The sequence below is a fragment of the Oncorhynchus gorbuscha genome, unplaced genomic scaffold (assembly GCF_021184085.1).
Source record: "Oncorhynchus gorbuscha isolate QuinsamMale2020 ecotype Even-year unplaced genomic scaffold, OgorEven_v1.0 Un_scaffold_1000, whole genome shotgun sequence".
Taxonomy (NCBI): Eukaryota; Metazoa; Chordata; class Actinopteri; order Salmoniformes; family Salmonidae; genus Oncorhynchus; species Oncorhynchus gorbuscha.
Window position 1 is genome coordinate 112,501 of NW_025745917.1, and position 25,000 is coordinate 137,500.

General features: G+C 48.7%; 1 protein-coding gene across 1 annotated transcript in view; it reads right to left on the reverse strand.

The window, feature by feature from the left end:
* Positions 1-25,000, reverse strand: part of LOC124020941 (vacuolar protein sorting-associated protein 13C-like) — a 196,375-nt gene that overhangs the window by 71,322 nt on the left and 100,053 nt on the right. Inside the window, 9 exon segments of the mRNA XM_046336255.1 lie at positions 555-684; positions 2,348-2,484; positions 4,191-4,316; positions 5,471-5,635; positions 6,714-6,818; positions 14,975-15,364; positions 16,390-16,687; positions 20,296-20,417; positions 24,296-24,456. Coding sequence (XP_046192211.1) covers positions 555-684; positions 2,348-2,484; positions 4,191-4,316; positions 5,471-5,635; positions 6,714-6,818; positions 14,975-15,364; positions 16,390-16,687; positions 20,296-20,417; positions 24,296-24,456 — 1,634 coding nt within the window.

Below are 25,000 nucleotides of genomic sequence, written 5' to 3' on the forward strand. Positions count from 1 at the left end.
GGCTGGGTGTGTTACCAGGACTAGTCCTCTCAGTTGGCATGGCTGGGTGTGTTACCTTAACCAGGACCAGTCCTCTCAGTTGGCATGGCTGGGTGTGTTACCTTAACCAGGACTAGTCCTCTCAGTTGGCATGGCTGGGTGTGTTACCAGGACTAGTCCTCTCAGTTGGCATGGCTGGGTGTGTTACCAGGACTAGTCCTCTCAGTTGGCACGGTTACCTTAACCAGGTCCAGGTCTCCACTGCTGTGCTCCTGACACTTCCAGCTGAGTTTGCGGACCCCTGCAGGGTTGTCCCAGGCAAACCTCTGGGCTTCTCCTTGATTCAGTTACCTTAACCAGGTCCAGGTCTCCACTGCTGTGCTCCTGACACTTCCAGCTGAGTTTGCGGACCCCTGCAGGGTTGTCCCAGGCAAACCTCTGGGCTTCTCCTGGATTCAGTTACCTTAACCAGGTCCAGGTCTCCACTGCTGTGCTCCTGACACTTCCAGCTGAGTTTGCGGACCCCTGCAGGGTTGTCCCAGGCAAACCTCTGGGCTTCTCCTGGATTCAGTTACCTTAACCAGGTCCAGGTCTCCACTGCTGTGCTCCTGACACTTCCAGCTGAGTTTGCGGACCCCTGCAGGGTTGTCCCAGGCAAACCTCTGGGCTTCTCCTGGATTCAGTGCTCTGCTCTCTGTGGAACCGCTGCGGATCAAGAAGGTCAGGTCAAACGCAGACGAGAGAGTCCGACTAAACACAACTCAGGGTCCTCCACTTGTCATGGCCAGAGGGGAAAAAACAGCACTACGTTACTACAGGAATTCAAATACTGTAAGGGCCAGGGATAGGGATATGGGTTAGGGATATGGGTTAGGGCCAGGGATAGGGATATGGGTTAGGGATATGGGTTAGGGCCAGGGTTAGGGATATGGGTTAGGGATATGGGTTAGGGATATGGGTTAGGGCCAGGGTTAGGGATATGGGTTAGGGATATGGGTTAGGGATATGGGTTAGGGATATGGGTTAGGGACAGGGATAGGGATATGGGTTAGGGCCAGGGTTAGGGATATGGGTTAGGGATATGGGTTAGGGATATGGGTTAGGGATATGGGTTAGGGATATGGGTTAAGGTTAGGGATATGGGTTAAGGTTAGGGATAGGGATATGGGTTAGGGATATGGGTTAGGGATATGGGTTAAGGTTAGGGATATGGGTTAAGGTTAGGGATAGGGATATGGGTTAGGGATACGGGTCACGGTTAGGGATACGGGTCACGGTTAGGGATACGGGTTACGGTTAGGGATACGGGTTACGGTTAGGGATACGGGTTACGGTTAGGGATACGGGTTACGGTTAGGGATACTGGTTACGGTTAGGGATACGGGTTACGGTTAGGGATACGGGTCACGGTAAGGGATATGGGTTACGGTTAGGGATATAGGTTGCGGTTAGGGGTTAAGGTTCAGTCTAACCTCTGTCTGTAGGTGATGGTAACCCAGGGTGTGTGGTTGACTAGGTTAGGGTTAGGGGTTAAGGGTTAAGGTTCAGTCTAACCTCTGTCTGTAGGTGATGGTAACCCAGGGTGTGTGGTTGACTAGGTTAGGGTTAGGGGTTAAGGGTTAAGGTTCAGTCTAACCTCTGTCTGTAGGTGATGGTAACCCAGGGTGTGTGGTTGACTAGGTTAGGGGTTAGGGGTTAAGGGTTAAGGTTCAGTCTAACCTCTGTCTGTAGGTGATGGTAACCCAGGGTGTGTGGTTGACTATGTTAGGGTTAGGGGTTAGGGGTTAAGGTTCAGTCTAACCTCTGTCTGTAGGTGATGGTAACCCAGGGTGTGTGGTTGACTATGTTAGGGTTAGGGGTTAAGGGTTAAGGTTCAGTCTAACCTCTGTCTGTAGGTGATGGTAACCCAGGGTGTGTGGTTGACTAGGTTAGGGTTAGGGGTTAAGGGTTAAGGTTCAGTCTAACCTCTGTCTGTAGGTGATGGTAACCCAGGGTGTGTGGTTGACTAGGTTAGGGGTTAGGGGTTAAGGTTCAGTCTAACCTCTGTCTGTAGGTGATGGTAACCCAGGGTGTGTGGTTGACTAGGTTAGGGGGGTTAAGGGTTAAGGTTCAGTCTAACCTCTGTCTGTAGGTGATGGTAACCCAGGGTGTGTGGTTGACTATGTTAGGGTTAGGGGTTAGGGGTTAAGGTTCAGTCTAACCTCTGTCTGTAGGTGATGGTAACCCAGGGTGTGTGGTTGACTAGGTTAGGGTTAGGGGTTAAGGGTTAAGGTTCAGTCTAACCTCTGTCTGTAGGTGATGGTAACCCAGGGTCCATGGTTGACAAGGTTAGGGTTGGGGTTAAGGGTAACAACAGGTTCAGTCTAACAGACTCTGTCTGTTGGTGATGGTAACCCAGGGTGTGTGGTTGACTAGGAGAGCTGGAGCAGCTCCATCATAATAGTCAGTGAAGCTGATCACAGTAGAGTTGTCTGAGATGTTCACGTTGATGATAACACCTCCATACTACAACAGACAGGAAGTGAGGTCACAGTGGATAACAACACCTCCATACTACAACAGACAGGAAGAGAGGTCAGTTGATGATAACATCTCCATACTACAGACAGGAAGTGAGGTCAGTTGATGATAACATCTCCATACTACAGACAGGAAGAGAGGTCACAGTGGATAACAACACCTCCATACTACAACAGACAGGAAGAGAGGTCACAGTGGATAACATCACCTCCATACTACAACAGACAGGAAGAGAGGTCAGTTGATGATAACATCTCCATACTACAACAGACAGGAAGAGAGGTCACAGTGGATAACAACACCTCCATACTACAACAGACAGGAAGAGAGGTCAGTTGATGATAACATCTCCATACTACAGACAGGAAGAGAGGTCACAGTGGATAACAACTCTCCATACTACAGACAGGAAGAGAGGTCAGTTGATGATAACATCTCCATACTACAGACAGGAAGAGAGGTCAGTTGATGATAACATCTCCATACTACAGACAGGACGTGAGGTCAGTTGATGATAACATCTCCATACTACAGACAGGAAGTGAGGTCAGTTGATGATAACATCTCCATACTACAGACAGGAAGTGAGGTCAGTTGATGATAACATCTCCATACTACAGACAGGAAGTGAGGTCAGTTGATGATAACATCTCCATACTACAGACAGGAAGTGAGGTCAGTTGATGATAACTTCTCCATACTACAGACAGGAAGTGAGGTCAGTTGATGATAACAACTCCATACTACAGACAGGAAGTGAGGTCAGTTGATGATAACATCTCCATACTACAGACAGGAAGAGAGGTCAGTTGATGATAACATCTCCATACTACAGACAGGAAGTGAGGTCAGTTGATGATAACATCTCCATACTACAGACAGGAAGTGAGGTCAGTTGATGATAACATCTCCATACTACAGACAGGAAGTGAGGTCAGTTGATGATAACATCTCCATACTACAGACAGGAAGTGATATGTTGATGATAACAACTCCATACTACAGACAGGAAGTGATGTCAGTGATATGTGGCTGACTGGTCCATGCCCAGCAGGCAGGAAGTGAGGTCAGTGATATGTGGCTGACTGGTCCATGCCCAGCAGACAGGAAGTGATGTCAGTGATATGTGGCTGACTGGTCCATGCCCAGCAGACAGGAAGTGAGGTCAGTGATATGTGGCTGACTGGTCCATGCCCAGCAGACAGGAAGTGAGGTCAGGGATATGTGGCTGACTGGTCCCACCCAGCAGACAGGAAGTGAGGTCAGTGATATGTGGCTGACTGGTCCACACCCAGCAGACAGGAAGTGAGGTCAGTGATATGTAGCCGACTGGTCCACGCCCAGCAGACAGGAAGTGAGGTCAGTGATATGTAGCCGACTGGTCCACGCCCAGCAGACAGGAAGTGAGGTCAGTGATATGTGGTGCATCTCCAGGGACACTGACCTGATTCATGCCCAGCAGACAGGAAGTGAGGTCAGTGATATGTGGTGCATCTCCAGGGACACTGACCTGATTCATGCCCAGCAGACAGGAAGTGAGGTCAGTGATATGTGGTGTATCTCCAGGGACACTGACCTGATCCATGCCCAGCAGACAGGAAGTGAGGTCAGTGATATGTGGCTGACTGGTCCATGCCCAGCAGACAGGAAGTGAGGTCAGTGATATGTGGTGTATCTCCAGGGATACTGACCTGATCCATGCCCAGCAGGGTGCCGTTGTCCTGTTTGTTGAAGAAGAAGGACTTGGACTTGGAGTCTGAGCCCACGACCCTGACACACAGCTTCCCTGTGATCAACTCTGGCCAGAGGGGGAGGCACTGGAAACACAGGGAAGTCAAAAAGGTCAGTCAGTCGGACACAGGAAAGACAACAGTCGGACACAGGAAAGACAACAGTCAGACACAGGGAAGACAACAGTCAGACACAGGGAAGACAACAGTCAGACACAGGGAAGACAACAGTCAGACACAGGGAAGACAACAGTCAGACACAGGGAAGACAACAGTCAGACACAGGGAAGACAACAGTCAGACACGGGAAGACAGACAACAGTCGGACACAGGGAAGACAGTCAGACAGGGAAGACACAGTCGGACACAGGAAAGACAACAGTCGGACACAGGAAAGACAACAGTCAGACAGGAAAGACAACAGTCGGACACAGGAAAGACAACAGTCGGACACAGGAAAGACAACAGTCGGACACAGGGAAGACAACAGTCAGACAGGGAAGACAGTCAGACAGACGGACACAGGGAAGACAGTCAGACAGTCAGACACAGGGAAGACAACAGTCAGACACAGGAAAGACAACAGTCGGACACGGGGAAACAGACAGACAGACGGACACAGGGAAGACAGACAGACAGTCGGACACAGGAAAGACAACAGTCGGACACAGGAAAGACAACAGTCGGACACAGGAAAGACAACAGTCGGACACAGGAAAGACAGTCGGACACAGGAAAGACAACAGTCGGACACAGGGGAAGACAACAGTCGGACACAGGGGAAGACAACAGTCGGACACGGGGAAGACAACAGTCGGACACGGGAAGACAACAGTCGGACACGGGGAAGACAACAGTCGGACACGGGGAAGACAACAGTCGGACACGGGGAAGACAACAGTCGGACACGGGGAAGACAACAGTCGGACACGGGGAAGACAACAGTCGGACACGGGGAAGACAACAGTCGGACGGGGGGACAGACAACAGTCGAAGACAGACAGTCGGACACAGGAAAGACAACAGTCAGACAGGCGGACACAGGGAAGACAACAGTCAGACAGGCGGACACAGGGAAGACACGCTCATCGGACACAGGGAAGACAACAGTCAGACACACGCTCATCACGTTCATTATAACACACACACACACACACACACGCACACGCACACGCACACACGCACACGCACACGCACACGCACACGCACACACTAAATCCAAACACACGGTCGTTCCTCACCTCTGTAGAGGAGATGTAGTGCCACTTCCCGTTGACACTGCCCTCCTCTGTCTGCACCTCTCCCACCTCCAGCTCGTAGGAAGACTTGTTGACCAGCGTGAAGAACGGACTCATGGTCACCATCTTGGTCAGGTTGAAACTACTCATCTGAATGCTGACGCCAACCTACAAAACACATGACTCATACTGTCAGACTGTCCCTCCTTCACAACGCGGCTGTAGTGTCTCAGTTAAAACACATGACTCATACTGTCAGACTGTCTGTCCTTCACAACGCGGCTGTAGTGTCTCAGTTAAAACACATGACTCATACTGTCCTCCTTCACTCCTTCTCAGTTAAAAACATGACTCATACTGTCTGCTGTAGTGTCTCAGTTAAAACACATGACTCATACTGTCAGACTGTCTGTCCTTCACAACGCGGCTGTAGTGTCTCAGTTAAAACACATGACTCATACTGTCTGTCCTTCACAACGCGGCTGTAGTGTCTCAGTTAAAACACATGACTCATACTGTCTGTCCTTCACAACGCGGCTGTAGTGTCTCAGTTAAAACACATGACTCATACTGTCAGACTGTCTGTCCTTCACAACGCGGCTGTAGTGTCTCAGTTAAAACACATGACTCATACTGTCAGACTGTCCCTCCTTCACAACGCGGCTGTAGTGTCTCAGTTAAAACACATGACTCAGACTGTCTGTCCTTCACAACGCGGCTGTAGTGTCTCAGTTAAAACACATGACTCATACTGTCAGACTGTCTGTCCTTCACAACGCGGCTGTAGTGTCTCAGTTAAAACACATGACTCATACTGTCAGACTGTCTGTCCTTCACAACGCGGCTGTAGTGTCTCAGTTAAAACACATGACTCAGACTGTCTGTCCTTCACAACGCGGCTGTAGTGTCTCAGTTAAAACACATGACTCATACTGTCTGTCCTTCACAACGCGGCTGTAGTGTCTCAGTTAAAACACATGACTCAGTCTGTCCTTCACAACGCGGCTGTAGTGTCTCAGTTAAAACACATGACTCAGACTGTCTGTCCTTCACAACGCGGCTGTAGTGTCTCAGTTTAAAACCCAGATCATCAGAGGGTTTGAGTCCTGCGTGTTTGAGGATTTGAGTCCTGCCTGAGGCCACTGAATGTCACCGTAAGTCACTTGGATAAAGCATTATATATGTGTGAAATAAAACGTTACATTCCAGAGTCGTGATTGTTTTTTGCACGTTGTCATTTCCTCACCAGATAGTCCATGGTGTTGGCAGGGCATCTGACACACCCATAACTCCCCACCGTATCCAATGAGAAGCCATCAGACCAGGAACTGGTGGACACACAGAGCTGCAGCTGTAGAAAGACAACACGCAGCGTTACTGAGAGAAGCAGCTGATCCACTGTCAGACACGCCCCCTTCAGAGAGAGAACTGAAAGACACGCCCCCTTCAGAGAGAGAACTGAAAGACACGCCCCCTTCAGAGAGAGAACTGAAAGACACACCCCCCTTCAGAGAGAGAACTGAAAGACACGCCCCCTTCAGAGAGAGAACTGAAAGACACGCCCCCTTCAGAGAGAGAACTGAAAGACACACCCCCCCTTCAGAGAGAACTGAAAGACACACCCCCTTCAGAGAGAGAACTGAAAGACACACCCCCTTCAGAGAGAGAACTGAAAGACACACACCCCTTCAGAGAGAGAACTGAAAGACACGCCCCCTTCAGGGAGAGAACTGAAAGACACGCCCCCTTCAGAGAGAACTGAAAGACACGCCCACTTCAGAGAGAGAACTGAAAGACACGCCCCCTTCAGGGAGAGAACTGAAAGACACGCCCCCCTCAGAGAGAGAACTGAAAGACACGCCCCTTCAGAGAGAGAACTGAAAGACACACCCCCTTCAGAGAGAGAACTGAAAGACACGCCCCCTTCAGAGAGAGAACTGAAAGACACGCCCCCTTCAGGGAGAGAACTGAAAGACACACCCCCCTTCAGAGAGAGAACTGAAAGACACGCCCCCTTCAGGGAGAGAACTGAAAGACACGCCCCCTTCAGAGAGAGAACTGAAAGACACGCCCACTTCAGAGAGAGAACTGAAAGACACGACCCCTTCAGGGAGAGAACTGAAAAATACACCCCCTTCAGAGAGAGAACTGAAAGAGAGAGACACAGCTTAATGTGAGCTCTTACATTTTTCAACAATTATTTTTTACAAAAGGATAGATTTGGAGTTAGATGACCTTGGATGTTTCGGCAGGGACACATGCAGGATGCTACCTTCCACAGCACGGCCTTCGCTACAGATCAAAACTACAAACCTACAACCTAATTTTGACCAAAATTAACCCGGAGAGATGACTGCTGCCAAGGTTTTATTTTCCCAAGCTATACGGAAGGAGCTCCAGCAACCAAACAGCAGAGACCAGAGGACACCATCCAACCCAGACCAGAGGACACCATCCAACCCAGACCAGAGGACACCATCCAACCCAGACCAGAGGACACCAGACCACACCCCAGACCAGAGGACACCATCCAACCCAGACCAGAGGACACCGTCCAACCCAGACCAGAGGACACCGTCCAACCCAGACCAGAGGACACCGTCCAACCCAGACCAGAGGACACCATCCAACCCAGACCAGAGGACACCGTCCAACCCAGACCAGAGGACACCGTCCAACCCAGACCAGAGGACACCGTCCAACCCAGACCAGAGGACACCGTCCAACCCAGACCAGAGGACACCGTCCAACCCAGACCAGAGGACACCATCCAACCCAGACCAGAGGACACCGTCCAACCCAGACCAGAGGACACCATCCAACCCAGACCAGAGGACCAGTCCAACCCAGACCAGGACACCATCCAACCCAGACCAGAGGACACCGTCCAACCCGGACCAGAGGACACCATCCAACCATCCAACCCAGACCAGACCAGAGGACACCATCCAACCCAGACCAGAGGACACCATCCAACCCAGACCAGAGGACACCATCCAACCCAGACCAGAGGACACCATCCAACCCAGACCAGAGGACACCACCCAACCCAGACCAGAGGACACCACCCAACCCAGACCAGAGGACACCACCCAACCCAGACCAGAGGACACCACCCAACCCAGACCAGAGGACACCGTCCAACCCAGACCAGAGGACACCGTCCAACCCAGACCAGAGGACACCGTCCAACCCAGACCAGAGGACACCACCAACCCAGACCAGAGGACACCATCCAACCCAGACCAGAGGACACCATCCAACCCAGACCAGAGGACACCATCCAACCCAGACCAGAGGACACCGTCCAACCCAGACCAGAGGACACCATCCAACCCAAACGACACCATCCAACCCAGACCAGAGGACACCACCCAACCCAGACCAGAGGACACCACCCAACCCAGACCAGAGGACACCACCCAACCCAGACCAGAGGACACCACCCAACCCAGACCAGAGGACACCATCCAACCCAGACCAGTAAGGTGTGAAGTTAAAAGGCCTTTGGGCCCAACAAATGTCAGGCATCTTTGAAGCCCCCCAACCGCTGTTCAGAGACCATCCACTGGCATTTTCTACAAGAAATCTGCCTCCACAAATAAATTGGGTCTGACACCTTCTCCCACTGCTTGGAGTCCATCTGGCGATCTGTTCACAGTCTGCCCTGGTCTGTCTCCCCCTGTCTGGTACAGGTACCTCCACCACACTCCCCCTGTCTGGTACAGGTACCTCCACCACACACTCCTCTCTCCCTCCTGTCTCCCCCTGTCTGGTACAGGTACCTCCACCACACTCCCCTGTCTGGTACAGGTACCTCCACCACACTCCCCTGTCTGGTACAGGTACCTCCACCACACTCCCCTGTCTGGTACAGGTACCTCCACCACACACTCCTCTCTCCCTCCTCTCTCCCCCTGTCTGGTACAGGTACCTCCACCACACTCCCCTGTCTGGTACAGGTACCTCCACCACACTCCCCTGTCTGGTACAGGTACCTCCACCACACTCCCCTGTCTGGTACAGGTACCTCCACCACACTCCCCTGTCTGGTACAGGTACCTCCACCACACTCCCCTGTCTGGTACAGGTACCTCCACCACACTCCCCTGTCTGGTACAGGTACCTCCACCACACTCCCCTGTCTGGTACAGGTACCTCTACCACACTCCCCTGTCTGGTACAGGTACCTCCACCACACTCCCCTGTCTGGTACAGGTACCTCCACAACACTCCTCCTATCTGGTACAGGTACCTCCGCCACACTCCCCTGTCTGGTACAGGTACCTCCACCACACTCCCCTGTCTGGTACAGGTACCTCCACCACACTCCCCTGTCTGGTACAGGTACCTCCACCACACTCCCCCTGTCTGGTACAGGTACCTCCACCACACTCCCCCTGTCTGGTACAGGTACCTCCACCACACTCCCCCTGTCTGGTACAGGTACCTCCACCACACTCACTCCTGTCTCCCCCTGTCTGGTACAGGTACCTCCACCACACTCCCCTGTCTGGTACAGGTACCTCCACCACACTCCCCTGTCTGGTACAGGTACCTCCACCACACTCCCCTGTCTGGTACAGGTACCTCCACCACACTCCCCTGTCTGGTACAGGTACCTCCACCACACACTCCTCTCTCCCTCCTCTCTCCCCCTGTCTGGTACAGGTACCTCCACCACACTCCCCCTGTCTGGTACAGGTACCTCCACCACACACTACTCTCTCCCTCCTCTCTCCCCCTGTCTGGTACAGGTACCTCCACCACACTCCCCCTGTCTGGTACAGGTACCTCCACCACACTCCCCTGTCTGGTACAGGTACCTCCACCACACTCACTCCTCTCTCCCCCTGTCTGGTACAGGTACCTCCACCCACACTCCCCTGTCTGGTACAGGTACCTCCACCACACTCCCCTGTCTGGTACAGGTACCTCCACCACACACTACTCTCTCCCTCCTCCCTCTCTCCCCCTGTCTGGTACAGGTACCTCCACCCTCCTCCCCCTGTCTGGTACAGGTACCTCCACCACACTCACTCCTCTCTCCCCCTGTCTGGTACAGGTACCTCCACCACACTCACCCCTCTCTCCCCCTGTCTGGTACAGGTACCTCCACCACACTCACCCCTCTCTCCTCCTGTCTGGTACAGGTACCTCCACCACACTCACCCCTCTCTCCCCCTGTCTGGTACAGGTACCTCCACCAGACACCCCCTCTCTCCCTGGTCTGTCTCCCCCTGTCTGGTACAGGTACCCCCACCAGACTCACCCCTCTCTCCCTGGTCTGTCTCCCCCTGTCTGGTACAGGTACCTCCACCACACTCACCCCTCTCTCCCCCTGTCTGGTACAGGTACCTCCACCCACCACACTCACCCCTCTCTCCCCCTGTCTGGTACAGGTACCCCCACCACACTCACCCCTCTCTCCCTGGTCTGTCTCCCCCATCTGGTACAGGTACCTCCACCAGACTCCCCCTCTCTCCCTGGTCTGTCTCCCCCGTCTGGTACAGGTACCTCCACCAGACTCACCCCTCTCTCCCTGGTCTGTCTCCCCCTGTCTGGTACAGGTACCTCCACCAGACTCCCCCTCTCTCCCTGGTCTGTCTCCCCCCGTCTGGTACAGGTACCTCCACCAGACTCCCCCTCTCTCCCTGGTCTGTCTCCCCCGTCTGGTACAGGTACCTCCACCAGACTCCCCCTCTCTCCCTGGTCTGTCTCCCCCCGTCTGGTACAGGTACCCCCACCACACTCCCCCTCTCTCCCTGGTCTGTCTCCCCCCGTCTGGTACAGGTACCCCCACCACACTCACCCCTCTCTCCCTGGTCTGTCTCCCCCTGTCTGGTACAGGTACCCCCACCACACTCACTCATCTCCCTCAAGCTTTCGCTCACCTCCAGCCCACAGACACAGTTGGGGTGAGTGACTCTGAACTTACAACGGGATGGGTGCCCCAAGTAGTTAAGGTTGAATCTGGTTTCCGCTCAGGTTATGGACGTGTCACTGCAACCTGAAAAAGGGTCCTCAATGATGTCACCATCGCCCTAGATTCTAAGCAATATTGTGCTGCTGTTTTTATTGACTTGGCCAAAGCTAATCACTCCTCTTTCACCCCAGCTGCCAAACTAACCCTGATGCAGATGACCATCCTACCCATGCTAGGTTACGGAGACATAATTTATAGATCTGCAGGTAAGGGAGATCTCGAGCAGCTAGATGTTCTTTACCATTCGGCCCTCAGATTAGCCACCAATGCTCCTTATAGGACAGATCACTGCTCTCTATACTCCTCTGTATACCTGTTGACAGATCACTGCTCTCTATACTCCTCTGTAACCTGGTCATCTCTGTATACCTGTTGACAGATCACTGCTCTCTATACTCCTCTGTAACCTGGTCATCTCTGTAACCCTGTTGACAGATCACTGCTCTCTATACTCCTCTGTAACCTGGTCATCTCTGTAACCCTGTTGACAGATCACTGCTCTCTATACTCCTCTGTAACCTGGTCATCTCTGTAACCCTGTTGACAGATCACTGCTCTCTATACTCCTCTGTAACCTGGTCATCTCTGTAACCCTGTTGACAGATCACTGCTCTCTATACTCCTCTGTAACCTGGTCATCTCTGTAACCCTGTTGACAGATCACTGCTCTCTATACTCCTCTGTAACCTGGTCATCTCTGTAACCCTGTTGACAGATCACTGCTCTCTATACTCCTCTGTAGACTGGTTGACAGATCACTGCTCTCTATACTCCTCTGTAGACTGGTTGACAGATCACTGCTCTCTATAACCTCCTCTGTAGACTGGTTGACAGATCACTGCTCTCTAGTGTTGTGTTGCTCCTCTGTAGACTGGTTGACAGATCACTGCTCTCTATGTGGTGTTGCTACTCCTCTGTAACCTGTTGTCATCTCTGTTGCTACCATGCTGTTGTCACTACCATCTTGTGTTGTCTCTCTTGTAGTGTTGTGTTGCTACCATGTTGTTGTCGTGTTGTGTTGCTACCATGTTGTTGTCATGTGGTGTTGCTACCATGTTGTTGTCATGTGGTGTTGCTACCATGTTGTTGTCATGTGGTGTTGCTACCATGCTGTGTTGTCATGTGGTGTTGCTACCATGCTGTGTTGTCATGTGGTGTTGCTACCATGCTGTGTTGTCATGTGGTGTTGCTACCATGCTGTGTTGTCATGTGGTGTTGCTACCATGCTGTGTTGTCATGTGTTGCTACCATGTTGTGTTGTCATGTGTTGCTACCATGTTGTGTTGTCATGTGTTGCTACCATGTTGTGTTGTCATGTGTTGCTACCATGTTGTGTTGTCATGTGTTGCTACCATGTTGTGTTGTCATGTGTTGCTACCATGTTGTGTTGTCATGTGTTGCTACCATGTTGTGTTGTCATGTGTTGCTACCATGTTGTGTTGTCATGTGTTGCTACCATGTTGTGTTGTCATGTGTTGCTACCATGTTGTGTTGTCATGTGTTGCTACCATGTTGTGTTGTCATGCTATGTTGTTGTTTTAGGTCTCTCTTTATGTAGTGTTGTGGTGTCTCTCTTTATGTAGTGTTGTGGTGTCTCTCTTTATGTAGTGTTTTAGTGTCTCTCTTTATGTAGTGTTGTGGTGTCTCTCTTTATGTAGTGTTGTGTTGTCTCTCTTTATGTAGTGTTGTGGTGTCTATGTAGTGTTGTGGTGTCTCTCTTTATGTAGTGTTGTGTTGTCTCTCTTTATGTAGTGTTGTGGTGTCTCTCTTTATGTAGTGTTGTGGTGTCTCTCTTTATGTAGTGTTGTGGTGTCTCTCTTTATGTAGTGTTGTGGTGTCTTTATGTAGTGTTCTCTTTATGTAGTGTTGTGGTGTCTCTCTTTATGTAGTGTTGTGTTGTCTCTCTTTATGTAGTGTTGTGGTGTGTAGTGTTGTGGTCTCTCTTTATGTAGTGTTGTGTTGTCTTTATGTAGTTTGTGTTGTCTCTCTTTATGTAGTGTTGTGGTGTCTCTCTTTATGTAGTGTTGTGGTGTCTCTCTTTATGTAGTGTTGTGTTGTCTCTCTTTAGGTAGTGTTGTGTTGTCTCTCTTTATGTAGTGTTGTGGTGTCTATGTAGTGTTGTGGTGTCTATGTAGTGTTGTGGTGTCTATGTAGTGTTGTGGTGTCTATGTAGTGTTGTGGTGTCTCTCTTTATGTAGTGTTGTGTTGTCTCTCTTTATGTAGTGTTGTGGTGTCTATGTAGTGTTGTGGTGTCTCTCTTTATGTAGTGTTGTGGTGTCTCTATGTAGTGTTGTGGTGTCTCTCTTTATGTAGTGTTGTGGTGTCTCTCTTTATGTAGTGTTGTGTTGTCTCTCTTTATGTAGTGTAGTGTTGTCTCTCTTTATGTAGTGTTGTGGTGTCTCTCTCTATGTAGTGTTGTGGTGTCTCTCTTTATGTAGTGTTGTGGTGTCTCTCTTTATGTAGTGTTGTGGTGTCTATGTAGTGTTGTGGTGTCTCTCTTTATGTAGTGTTGTGGTGTCTCTCTTTATGTAGTGTTGTGGTGTCTCTATGTAGTGTTGTGGTGTCTCTCTTTATGTAGTGTTGTGTTGTCTCTCTTTATGTAGTGTTGTGGTGTCTCTCTTTATGTAGTGTTGTGGTGTCTCTATGTAGTGTTGTGGTGTCTCTCTTTATGTAGTGTTGTGGTGTCTCTATGTAGTGTTGTGGTGTCTCTCTTTATGTAGTGTTGTGGTGTCTCTCTTTATGTAGTGTTGTGGTGTCTCTCTTTATGTAGTGTTGTGGTGTCTCTCTTTATGTAGTGTTGTGGTGTCTCTATGTAGTGTTGTGTTGTCTCTCTTTATGTAGTGTTGTGGTGTCTCTCTTTGTGTAGTGTTGTGTTGTCTCTCTTGTCGTGATGTGTGTTCTGTCCTATATTTATATTGTATTTATTTATTTTAATCCCAGGCCTCCGTCCCCGCAGGAGGCCTTTTCCCAGGCCGTCATCGTAAATAACAATATGTTCTTAGCTGACTTAGCTGACTCCTAGTTACATAAAGGTTACATAAAGTTTAAATAAAGGTTAAATAAAGGTCACATAAAGGTTAAATAAAGGTTAAATAAAGGTTACATAAAGGTTACATAAAGGTTAAATAAAGGTTACATAAAGGTTACATAAAGGTTACATAAAGGTTACATAAATGTCACATAAATGTTACATAAAGGGTAAATAAAGGTCACATAAAGGTTACATAAAGGTTACATAAAGGTTAAATAAAGGTTAAATAAAGGTTAAATAAAGGGTAAATAAAGGTCACATAAAGGTTACATAAAGGTTACATAAAGGTTACATAAAGGTTAAATAAAGGTTAAATAAAGGTTAAATAAAGGTTAAATAAAGGTTAAATAAAGGTTAAATAAAGGGTAAATAAAGGGTAAATAAAGGTTAGATAAAATAAGACAGTCAGACAGACTTTCCTAGTTAAATAAAGGTTAGATAAAGGTTAAATAAAGGTTAGATAAAATAAGACAGTCCGAGGCTTTCCTACCTTGTTCTTGCTGAAGATGTTCTTTTTCTTGAAGGAGAAGAGGACGACGTCCCTGAAGTCCGACGCGTGTTTGACGGAGACGTCCTCCGCGCGGTACTGCAGAACCCTGGACGTCTTATTGACGATCCAGTACGGGCTAAACACAGCCAGCGTCAGACGCCCATGCAGCCGCGCCACGTGCACGCTCAGGTCCACGCTCAGCTCCTGGGCCGAGTCGCAGGTGAAGCACACGGGGAAGAACTCCTGCATGTCCTGGGCGATACGGATACGTCCGGACCAGTTCCGACCCTGGTATTTAACCAGGACCATCTCCATGATCTCACCTCCTATACGGGCGTTCAGGACGTCTGCCGTGCTGCCCTCCTGGAGCTCCTGGAACTCTGCTGAGCCCTGGAGAGATGGATTAATGGATAGACACAGTTTGGAAAGGAACTCTGCTGAGCCCTGGAGAGATGATGGATTAATGGACAGACACAAGGCAGGGTACAGGTCTAGGGTTAGATCCTAGCCTAGTGACTGTCTTCATGTTATCTCAGTGTTACTACCTCCAGTAGATAGCTGTAAGGCAGGGTACAGGTCTAGGGTTAGATCCTAGCCTAGTGACTGTCTTCATGTTATCTCAGTGTTACTACCTCCAGTATATAGATGTAAGGCAGGGTACAGGTCTAGGGTTAGATCCTAGCCTAGTGACTGTCTTCATGTTATCTCAGTGTTACTACCTCCAGTAGATAGCTGTAAGGCAGGGTACAGGTCTAGGGTTAGATCCTAGCCTAGTGACTGTCTTCATGTTATCTCAGTGTTACTACCTCCAGTAGATAGCTGTAAGGCAGGGTACAGGTCTAGGGTTAGATCCTAGCCTAGTGACTGTCTTCATGTTATCTCAGTGTTACTACCTCCAGTAGATAGCTGTAAGGCAGGGTACAGGTCTAGGGTTAGATCCTAGCCTAGTGACTGTCTTCATGTTATCTCAGTGTTACTACCTCCAGTAGATAGATGTAAGGCAGGGTACAGGTCTAGGGTTAGATCCTAGCCTAGTGACTGTCTTCATGTTATCTCAGTGTTACTACCTCCAGTAGATAGATGTAAGGCAGGGTACAGGTCTAGGGTTAGATCCTAGCCTAGTGACTGTCTTCATGTTATCTCAGTGTTACTACCTCCAGTAGATAGATGTAAGGCAGGGTACAGGTCTAGGGTTAGATCCTAGCCTAGTGACTGTCTTCATGTTATCTCAGTGTTACTACCTCCAGTAGATAGATGTAAGGCAGGGTACAGGTCTAGGGTTAGATCCTAGCCTAGTGACTGTCTTCATGTTATCTCAGTGTTACTACCTCCAGTAGATAGCTGTAAGGCAGGGTACAGGTCTAGGGTTAGATCCTAGCCTAGTGACTGTCTTCATGTTATCTCAGTGTTACTACCTCCAGTAGATATCTGATGCTGTAAGGCAGAAGGTTCCGGAGGGTCACAGCTGGGTGGAGGTGGATGACGTAGGCAGGGTCCCAGTCGTCCTCTCGCTGGGAGGAAATGAAGGACAGGTGATCTGGTGTGGCCAAGGTGGTCACCTGGAGGGGCAGGAAGCTGCTGTCTGCCGACGGACACTGGAGGAGGGACCGCACCTCAGAGCTCAGGTGGACCTGCTCCTTCCAGGCGATACAGGTAGACGACGGGCCGTACTGGCCCTCTAGGCGCCCGGCTGGCTGGAGGAAGAGCTGACACCTATAGAGGGAGAAGAGACGAGGAGGCCACATGTAACCACATATAACGAGGAGACCACATTTAACCACATATAACTAACAATCTAGTTAAACATAACCCTAGCTGACATCTGCGTCAGAGAGAAGAGAGGAGTGAAACAAGGTAAGGACAGGGAGTCTATACAAAAGTCTTAGAACATTTGTTTAAAGTTCTAGAACATTTGTTTAAAGTTCTAGAATATGTGTTTAAAGTTCTAGAATATTTGTTTAAAGTTCTAGAATATTTGTTTAACCCCTGTAAGTCTAAGCGGTTGGGAATCGCTAAGCTGACATATGGAATTGTTTTAAGATGGTTCAAACTATTTGATTTAGAATTTTAGGACCCTTTTTAGATATCTCGTACAACGCTGTGTACTACTCCCTTCACAGAACAGCGCAAACTGGCTCTAACCAGAATAGAAAGAGGAGCGGGAGGCCCCGGTGCACAACTGAGAAAGAGGTCAAGTACATTAGAGTGTCACGTTTGAGAAACAGACGCATCACAAGTCCTCAACTGGCAACTTCATTAAATAGTGCCCGTAAAACACCAGTCTCAACGTCAACAGCGAAGAGGCGACTCCGGGATGCTGGCCTTCTAGGCAGAGTTCCTCTGTCCAGTGTCAGTGTCCTTTTGCCCAATTTAATCTTTCCTTTTTATTGACCAGTCTGAGATTTGGCTTTTTCTTTGCATGCCGGAGTCGCCTCTTCACTGTTGACATTGAAACTGCTGTTCTGTGAAGGGAGTAGTACACAGCGTTGTACGAGATCTTCAGTTTCTTGGCAATTTCTCTCATGGAATAGCGTTCATTTCTCAGAAGAAGAATAGACTGACGAGTTTCAGAAGAAAGGTCTTTGTTTCTGGCCATTTTGAGCCTGTAATCAAACCCCCAAATGCTGACTCTCCAGATAATTTCAACTAATTTGTAGCACAAACGGTTCTGACGCTACAAACAAAGAGGTTGTCACGTCAACGGTCCCGACTTCAGACGAGTCCCCCGACACTTGTAAGTCATAGAGCAACACGGAGAACACCGTTGTGGTCGTGAGAGTCTATCCTTTCCATAAAATATGGTTCTAGTTTGTATGTCAAACCGTTCGGATGGTAAATAAGTTGGTGATTTTCGGGATTTCTAATGGTCTGACAAAACACCTCTCTACCTCTGCCACATTTCAACGCAGATGCGGAAACGCGACACTAGGGAACGCAGTGGATTGATACTGAAACGCGCCACTAGGGAATGCAGTGGATTGATACTGAAACGCGCCACTAGGGAACGCAGTGGATTGATACAGAAACTGATTGATACACATCCAATGCAATAAAAACATCTAAGTTAAACTGTCCGATTTTGAACGGGAATCTTTTGTTATGCAACTTATATTGACGCACCGGTGGGTCTAGGGGGTTAATACTTGTTTGAAAGCACGGGAACACTTGTTTGAAAGCACTAGAACACTTGTTTAAAGCACTAGAATACTTGTTGAAAGCACTAGAACACTTGTTTAAAGCACTAGAACACTTGTTTAAAGCACTAGAACACTTGTTGAAAGCACTAGAATACTTGTTTGAAAGCACTAGAACACTTGTTTAAAGCACTAGAATACTTGTTGAAAGCACTAAAATACTTGTTGAAAGCACTAGAATATTTATGGTGCCACTCTCTCGAACGTGGTCCTTCGAGCCGGATAACATATGCTGAGATTGAGCAAGGGGACACCTGGATCTCCCAAGCTACCCAGCTCATCACACATCAACCTCTTAATTTCCTGTTTATGATTAGCATCTCATAAATAGTATCCTTTGTCTGTACGCTGCGATCACCGGCCTTTCAGAAGCTATGTTGAAATAGAGCTGTCCATTCATACGATAAGTAACCAATATAATTATGTAAAAATGTCCTTCGAGTACATTTGCGACGTGCGGCTCACACGTGCAAATACTCGGTTATTACCTGTCCTACTAACATGGTTATTACCTGTCCTACTAACATGGTTATTACCTGTCCTACCAACATGGTTATTACCTGTCCTACCAACATGGTTATTACCTGTCCTACTAACATGGTTATTACCTGGACGAGTCCAGGGCTACCAACATGGTTATTACCTGTCCTACCAACATGGTTATTACCTGTCCTACCAACATGGTTATTACCTGTCCTACCAACATGGTTATTACCTGTCCTACCAACATGGTTATTACCTGTCCTACCAACATGGTTATTACCTGTCCTACCAACATGGTTATTACCTGTCCTACCAACATGGTTATTACCTGTAGGAGTCCAGGGCTACCAACATGGTTATTACCTGTCCTACCAACATGGTTATTACCTGTCCTACCAACATGGTTATTACCTGTCCTACCAACATGGTTATTACCTGTCCTACCAACATGGTTATTACCTGTCCTACCAACATGGTTATTACCTGTCCTACCAACATGGTTATTACCTGTAGGAGTCCAGGGCTACCAACATGGTTATTACCTGTCCTACCAACATGGTTATTACCTGTCCTACCAACATGGTTATTACCTGTCCTACCAACATGGTTATTACCTGTCCTACCAACATGGTTATTACCTGTCCTACCAAAATGGTTATTACCTGTCCTACCAAAATGGTTATTACCTGTCCTACCAAAATGGTTATTACCTGTCCTACCGACATGGTTATTACCTGTCCTACCGACATGGTTATACCTGTCATACCGACATGGTTATTACCTGTCCTACCAACATGGTTATTACCTGTAGGAGTCCAGGGCTACCAACATGGTTATTACCTGTCCTACCAACATGGTTATTAACTGTAGGAGTCCAGGGCTACCAACAGGGTTATTACCTGTCCTACCAACATGGTTATTACCTGTAGGAGTCCAGGGCTACCAACATGGTTATTACCTGTAGGAGTCCAGGGCTACCAACAGGGTTATTACCTGTCCTACCAACATGGTTATTACCTGTAGGAGTCCAGGGCTACCAACAGGGTTATTTCCTGTCCTACCAACATGGTTATTACCTGTCCTACCAACATGGTTATTACCTGTAGGAGTCCAGGGCTACCAACAGGGTTATTACCTGTCCTACCAACATGGTTATTACCTGTAGGAGTCCAGGGCTACCAACAGGGTTAATACCTGTCCTACCAACATGGTTATTACCTGTAGGAGTCCAGGGCTACCAACATGGTTATTACCTGTCCTACCAACATGGTAATTACCTGTAGGAGTCCAGGGCTACCAACATGGTTATTACCTGTCCTACCAACATGGTAATTACCTGTAGGAGTCCAGGGCTACCAACAGGGTTAATACCTGTCCTACCAACATGGTTATTACCTGTAGGAGTCCAGGGCTACCAACATGGTTATTACCTGTCCTACCAACATGGTAATTACCTGTAGGAGTCCAGGGCTACCAACATGGTTATTACCTGTCCTACCAACATGGTTATTACCTGTCCTACCAACATGGTTATTACCTGTCCTACCAACATGGTTATTACCTGTCCTACCAACAGGGTTATTACCTGTAGGAGTCCAGGGCTACCAACAGGGTTATTACCTGTCCTACCAACATGGTTATTACCTGTAGGAGTCCAGGGCGACATCAGACTCTTTCTCGGGCTCTGCCAGTCCTATGTTAACCATCCCTCTGGATTTGGGACAATACTTCAGGATGGTAAACGGCACTGAGAAATGGTTCTGGATCTGAAACACAAAACCACGTTGAAAAACAGTCAGTTAAGAACGACATCATCCTTCTTTTGACTCAATAGATACAAAAACACTGTAATTGAAAAGTGCTGAATAAATCGAATGTATTTTAAAATCAGCTGCGTTCATGTTGCTAGTCCACAAGACGTGTTACTCTCTACTGAAAGCTGTTGAGTGTCTATAGCCTACAGGAGGACAGCTCCATAGAGAGTTAGAGGACAGCTCCATAGAGAGTGATAGAGGACAGCTCCATAGAGAGTGATAGAGGACAGCTCCATAGAGAGTGATAGAGGACAGCTCCATAGAGAGTGATAGAGGACAGCTCCATAGAGAGTGATAGAGGACAGCTCCATAGAGAGTGATAGAGGACAGCTCCATAGAGAGTGATAGAGGACAGCTCCATAGAGAGTGATAGAGGACAGCTCCATAGAGAGTGATAGAGGACAGCTCCATAGAGAGTGATAGAGGACAGCTCCATAGAGAGTGATAGAGGACAGCTCCATAGAGAGTGAGTGACGGAGGACAGCTCCATAGAGAGTGAGTGACGGAGGACAGCTCCATAGAGAGTGAGTGACGGAGGACAGTTCCATAGAGAGTGATGGAGGACAGCTCCATAGAGAGAGAGTGAGTGATGAGGACAATTCCATAGAGAGTGAGTGACGGAGGACAGCTCCATAGAGAGTGAGTGACGGAGGACAGCTCCATAGAGAGTGATAGAGGACAGCTCCATAGAGAGTGATAGAGGACAGCTCCATAGAGAGAGATGGAGGACAGTTCCATAGAGAGAGTGATGGTGGACAGCTCCATAGAGAGTGAGTGATAAAGGACAGCTCCATAGAGAGTGAGTGATAAAGGACAGCTCCATAGAGTGTAATGGAGGATAGCTCCATAGAGAGTGAGTGATTGAGGACAGCTCAATAGAGAGTGAGTGACGGAGGACAGCTCCATAGAGAGTGAGTGACGGAGGACAGCTCCATAGAGAGTGATAGAGGACAGCTCCATAGAGAGTGATAGAGGACAGCTCCATAGAGAGTGATAGAGGACAGCTCCATAGAGGGAGATGGAGGACAGCTCCATAGAGAGAGTGATAAAGGACAGCTCCATAGAGAGTGATAGAGGACAGCTCCATAGAGAGTGATAGAGGACAGCTCCATAGAGAGTGATAAAGGACAGCTCCATAGAGAGTGATAGAGGACAGCTCCATAGAGAGTGATAGAGGACAGCTCCATAGAGAGTGATAGAGGACAGCTCCATAGAGAGTGATAGAGGACAGCTCAATAGAGAGTGATAGAGGACAGCTCCATAGAGAGTGATAGAGGACAGCTCCATAGAGAGTGATAGAGGACAGCTCCATAGAGAGAGTGATGGAGGACAGCTCCATAGAGAGAGTGATGGAGGACAGCTCCATAGAGAGTGATAGAGGACAGCTCCATAGAGAGTGATAGAGGACAGCTCCATAGAGAGTGATAGAGGACAGCTCCATAGAGAGTGATAGAGGACAGCTCCATAGAGAGAGTGATAGAGGACAGCTCCATAGAGAGAGAGTGACGGAGGACAGCTCCATAGAGAGAGAGTGATAGAGAACAGCTCCATAGAGAGAGAGTGATGGAGGACAGCTCCATAGAGAGTGATAGAGGACAGCTCCATAGAGAGTGATAGAGGACAGCTCCATAGAGAGTGATAGAGGACAGCTCCATAGAGAGTGATAGAGGACAGCTCCATAGAGAGTGAGTGACGGAGGACAGCTCCATAGAGAGTGAGTGACGGAGGACAGCTCCATAGAGAGTGATAGAGGACAGCTCCATAGAGAGTGATAGAGGACAGCTCCATAGAGAGTGATAGAGGACAGCTCCATAGAGAGATGGGACTCCATAGAGAGAGATGGAGGACAGTTCCATAGAGAGAGTGATGGTGGACAGCTCCATAGAGAGTGAGTTATAAAGGACAGCTCCATAGAGAGAGAGTGATAAAGGACAGCTCCATAGAGTGTAATGGAGGATAGCTCCATAGAGAGTGAGTGATTGAGGACAGCTCCATAGAGAGTGAGTGACGGAGGACAGCTCCATAGAGAGTGATAGAGGACAGCTCCATAGAGAGTGATAGAGGACAGCTCCATAGAGAGTGATAGAGGACAGCTCCATAGAGAGTGATAGAGGACAGCTCCATAGAGAGTGACGGAGGACAGCTCCATAGAGAGAGAGTGATAGAGCACAGCTCCATAGAGAGAGAGTGATAGAGCACAGCTCCATAGAGAGTGATAGAGAACAGTTCCACAGAGAGTGATAGAGGACAGCTCCAGCTCCACAGAGAGTGATAGAGGACAGCTCCATAGAGAGTGATAGAGCACAGCTCCATAGAGAGAGAGCACAGTGATAGAGCACAGCTCCATAGAGAGTGATAGAGCACAGCTCCATAGAGAGAGAGTGATAGAGCACAGCTCCATAGAGAGAGAGTGATAGAGCACAGCTCCATAGAGAGAGAGTGATAGAGCACAGCTCCACAGAGAGAGAGTGATAGAGCACAGCTCCACAGAGAGAGAGTGATAGAGCACAGCTCCATAGAGAGTGATAGAGCACAGCTCCATAGAGAGTGATAGAGCACAGCTCCATAGAGAGTGATAGAGCACAGCTCCATAGAGAGTGATAGAGCACAGCTCCATAGAGAGTGATAGAGCACAGCTCCATAGAGAGTGATAGAGCACAGCTCCATAGAGAGTGATAGAGCACAGCTCCATAGAGAGTGATAGAGCACAGCTCCATAGAGAGTGATAGAGCACAGCTCCATAGAGAGTGATAGAGAACAGCTCCATAGAGAGTGATAGAGGACAGCTCCATAGAGAGTGATAGAGGACAGCTCCATAGAGAGTGATAGAGGACAGCTCCATAGAGAGTGATAGAGGACAGCTCCATAGAGAGTGATAGAGGACAGCTCCATAGAGAGTGATAGAGGACAGCTCCATAGAGAGTGATAGAGGACAGCTCCATAGAGAGTGATAAAGGACAGCTCCATAGAGAGTGATAGAGGACAGCTCCATAGAGAGTGATAGAGGACAGCTCCATAGAGAGTGATAGAGGACAGCTCCATAGAGAGAGTGATAGAGGACAGCTCCATAGAGAGTGATAGAGGACAGCTCCATAGAGAGTGATAGAGGACAGCTCCATAGAGAGTTATAGAGGACAGCTCCATAGAGAGAGTGATAGAGGACAGCTCCATAGAGAGTGATAGAGGACAGCTCCATAGAGAGTGATAGAGGACAGCTCCATAGAGAAAGTGATGGAGGACAGCTCCATAGAGAGTGATAGAGGACAGCTCCATAGAGAGTGATAGAGGACAGCTCCATAGAGAGTGATAGAGGACAGCTCCATAGAGAGTGATAGAGGACAGCTCCATAGAGAGTTAGAGGACAGCTCCATAGAGAGTTAGAGGACAGCTCCATAGAGAGTGATAGAGGACAGCTCCATAGAGAGTGATAGAGGACAGCTCCATAGAGAGTGATAGAGGACAGCTCCATAGAGAGTGATAGAGGACAGCTCCATAGAGAGTGATAGAGCACAGCTCCATAGAGAGAGTGATAGAGGACAGCTCCATAGAGAGAGAGTGATAGAGGACAGCTCCATAGAGAGAGAGTGATAGAGGACAGCTCCATAGAGAGTGATAGAGGACAGCTCCATAGAGAGAGAGTGATAGAGGACAGCTCCATAGAGAGAGAGTGATAGAGGACAGCTCCATAGAGAGAGAGTGATAGAGGACAGCTCCATAGAGAGTGATAGAGGACAGCTCCATAGAGAGTGATAGAGGACAGCTCCATAGAGAGTGATAGAGGACAGCTCCATAGAGAGTGATAGAGGACAGCTCCATAGTGATTTGCTGACCTGTAGCGGAGAACGGACGGTGATGACCTTGTTTCCTTCCGAGGCGTCAGTCTGTACCAACACAGACACGTTCTCCTGCAGCAGGGGATCTCTCACGTTATACAGCCTCCTGCCAGGCTGGTCCACCGCCATGTTGGAGATCTCACTGTAACCTGTAGGAGCTGTGGAGGAGACAGACCAGTGGACATTGTTCCAGCGACTGACTCTTACCTATTATCCAATGGCAGGGGAATTACATTTTTAAAAATCCCATGCCGAGCTGTTCGGTTCAAATCCCGTTCAAACACAGACAAAAGGAACTATTCCCTACCCTTTAGTGCAGGACTAGAAACAGAGACATACAGCTAATGTAAAAGAAGCCAAACCAGGAGAGACCAGCAACATGTACAGTACTACCCTATATGGAGGTGGCAGGTTAGAGAGTTGGACTAGTAACCAGCAGGTAGTGGTTAGAGTGTTGGACTAGTAACCAGCAGGTAGTGGTTAGAGAGTTGGACTAGTAACCAGCAGGTAGTGGTTAGAGCGTTGGACTAGTAACCAGCAGGTAGTGGTTAGAGCGTTGGACTAGTAACCAGCAGGTAGTGGTTAGAGCGTTGGACTAGTAACCAGCAGGTAGTGGTTAGAGTGTTGGACTAGTAACCAGCAGGTAGTGGTTAGAGAGTTGGACTAGTAACCAGCAGGTAGTGGTTAGAGCGTTGGACTAGT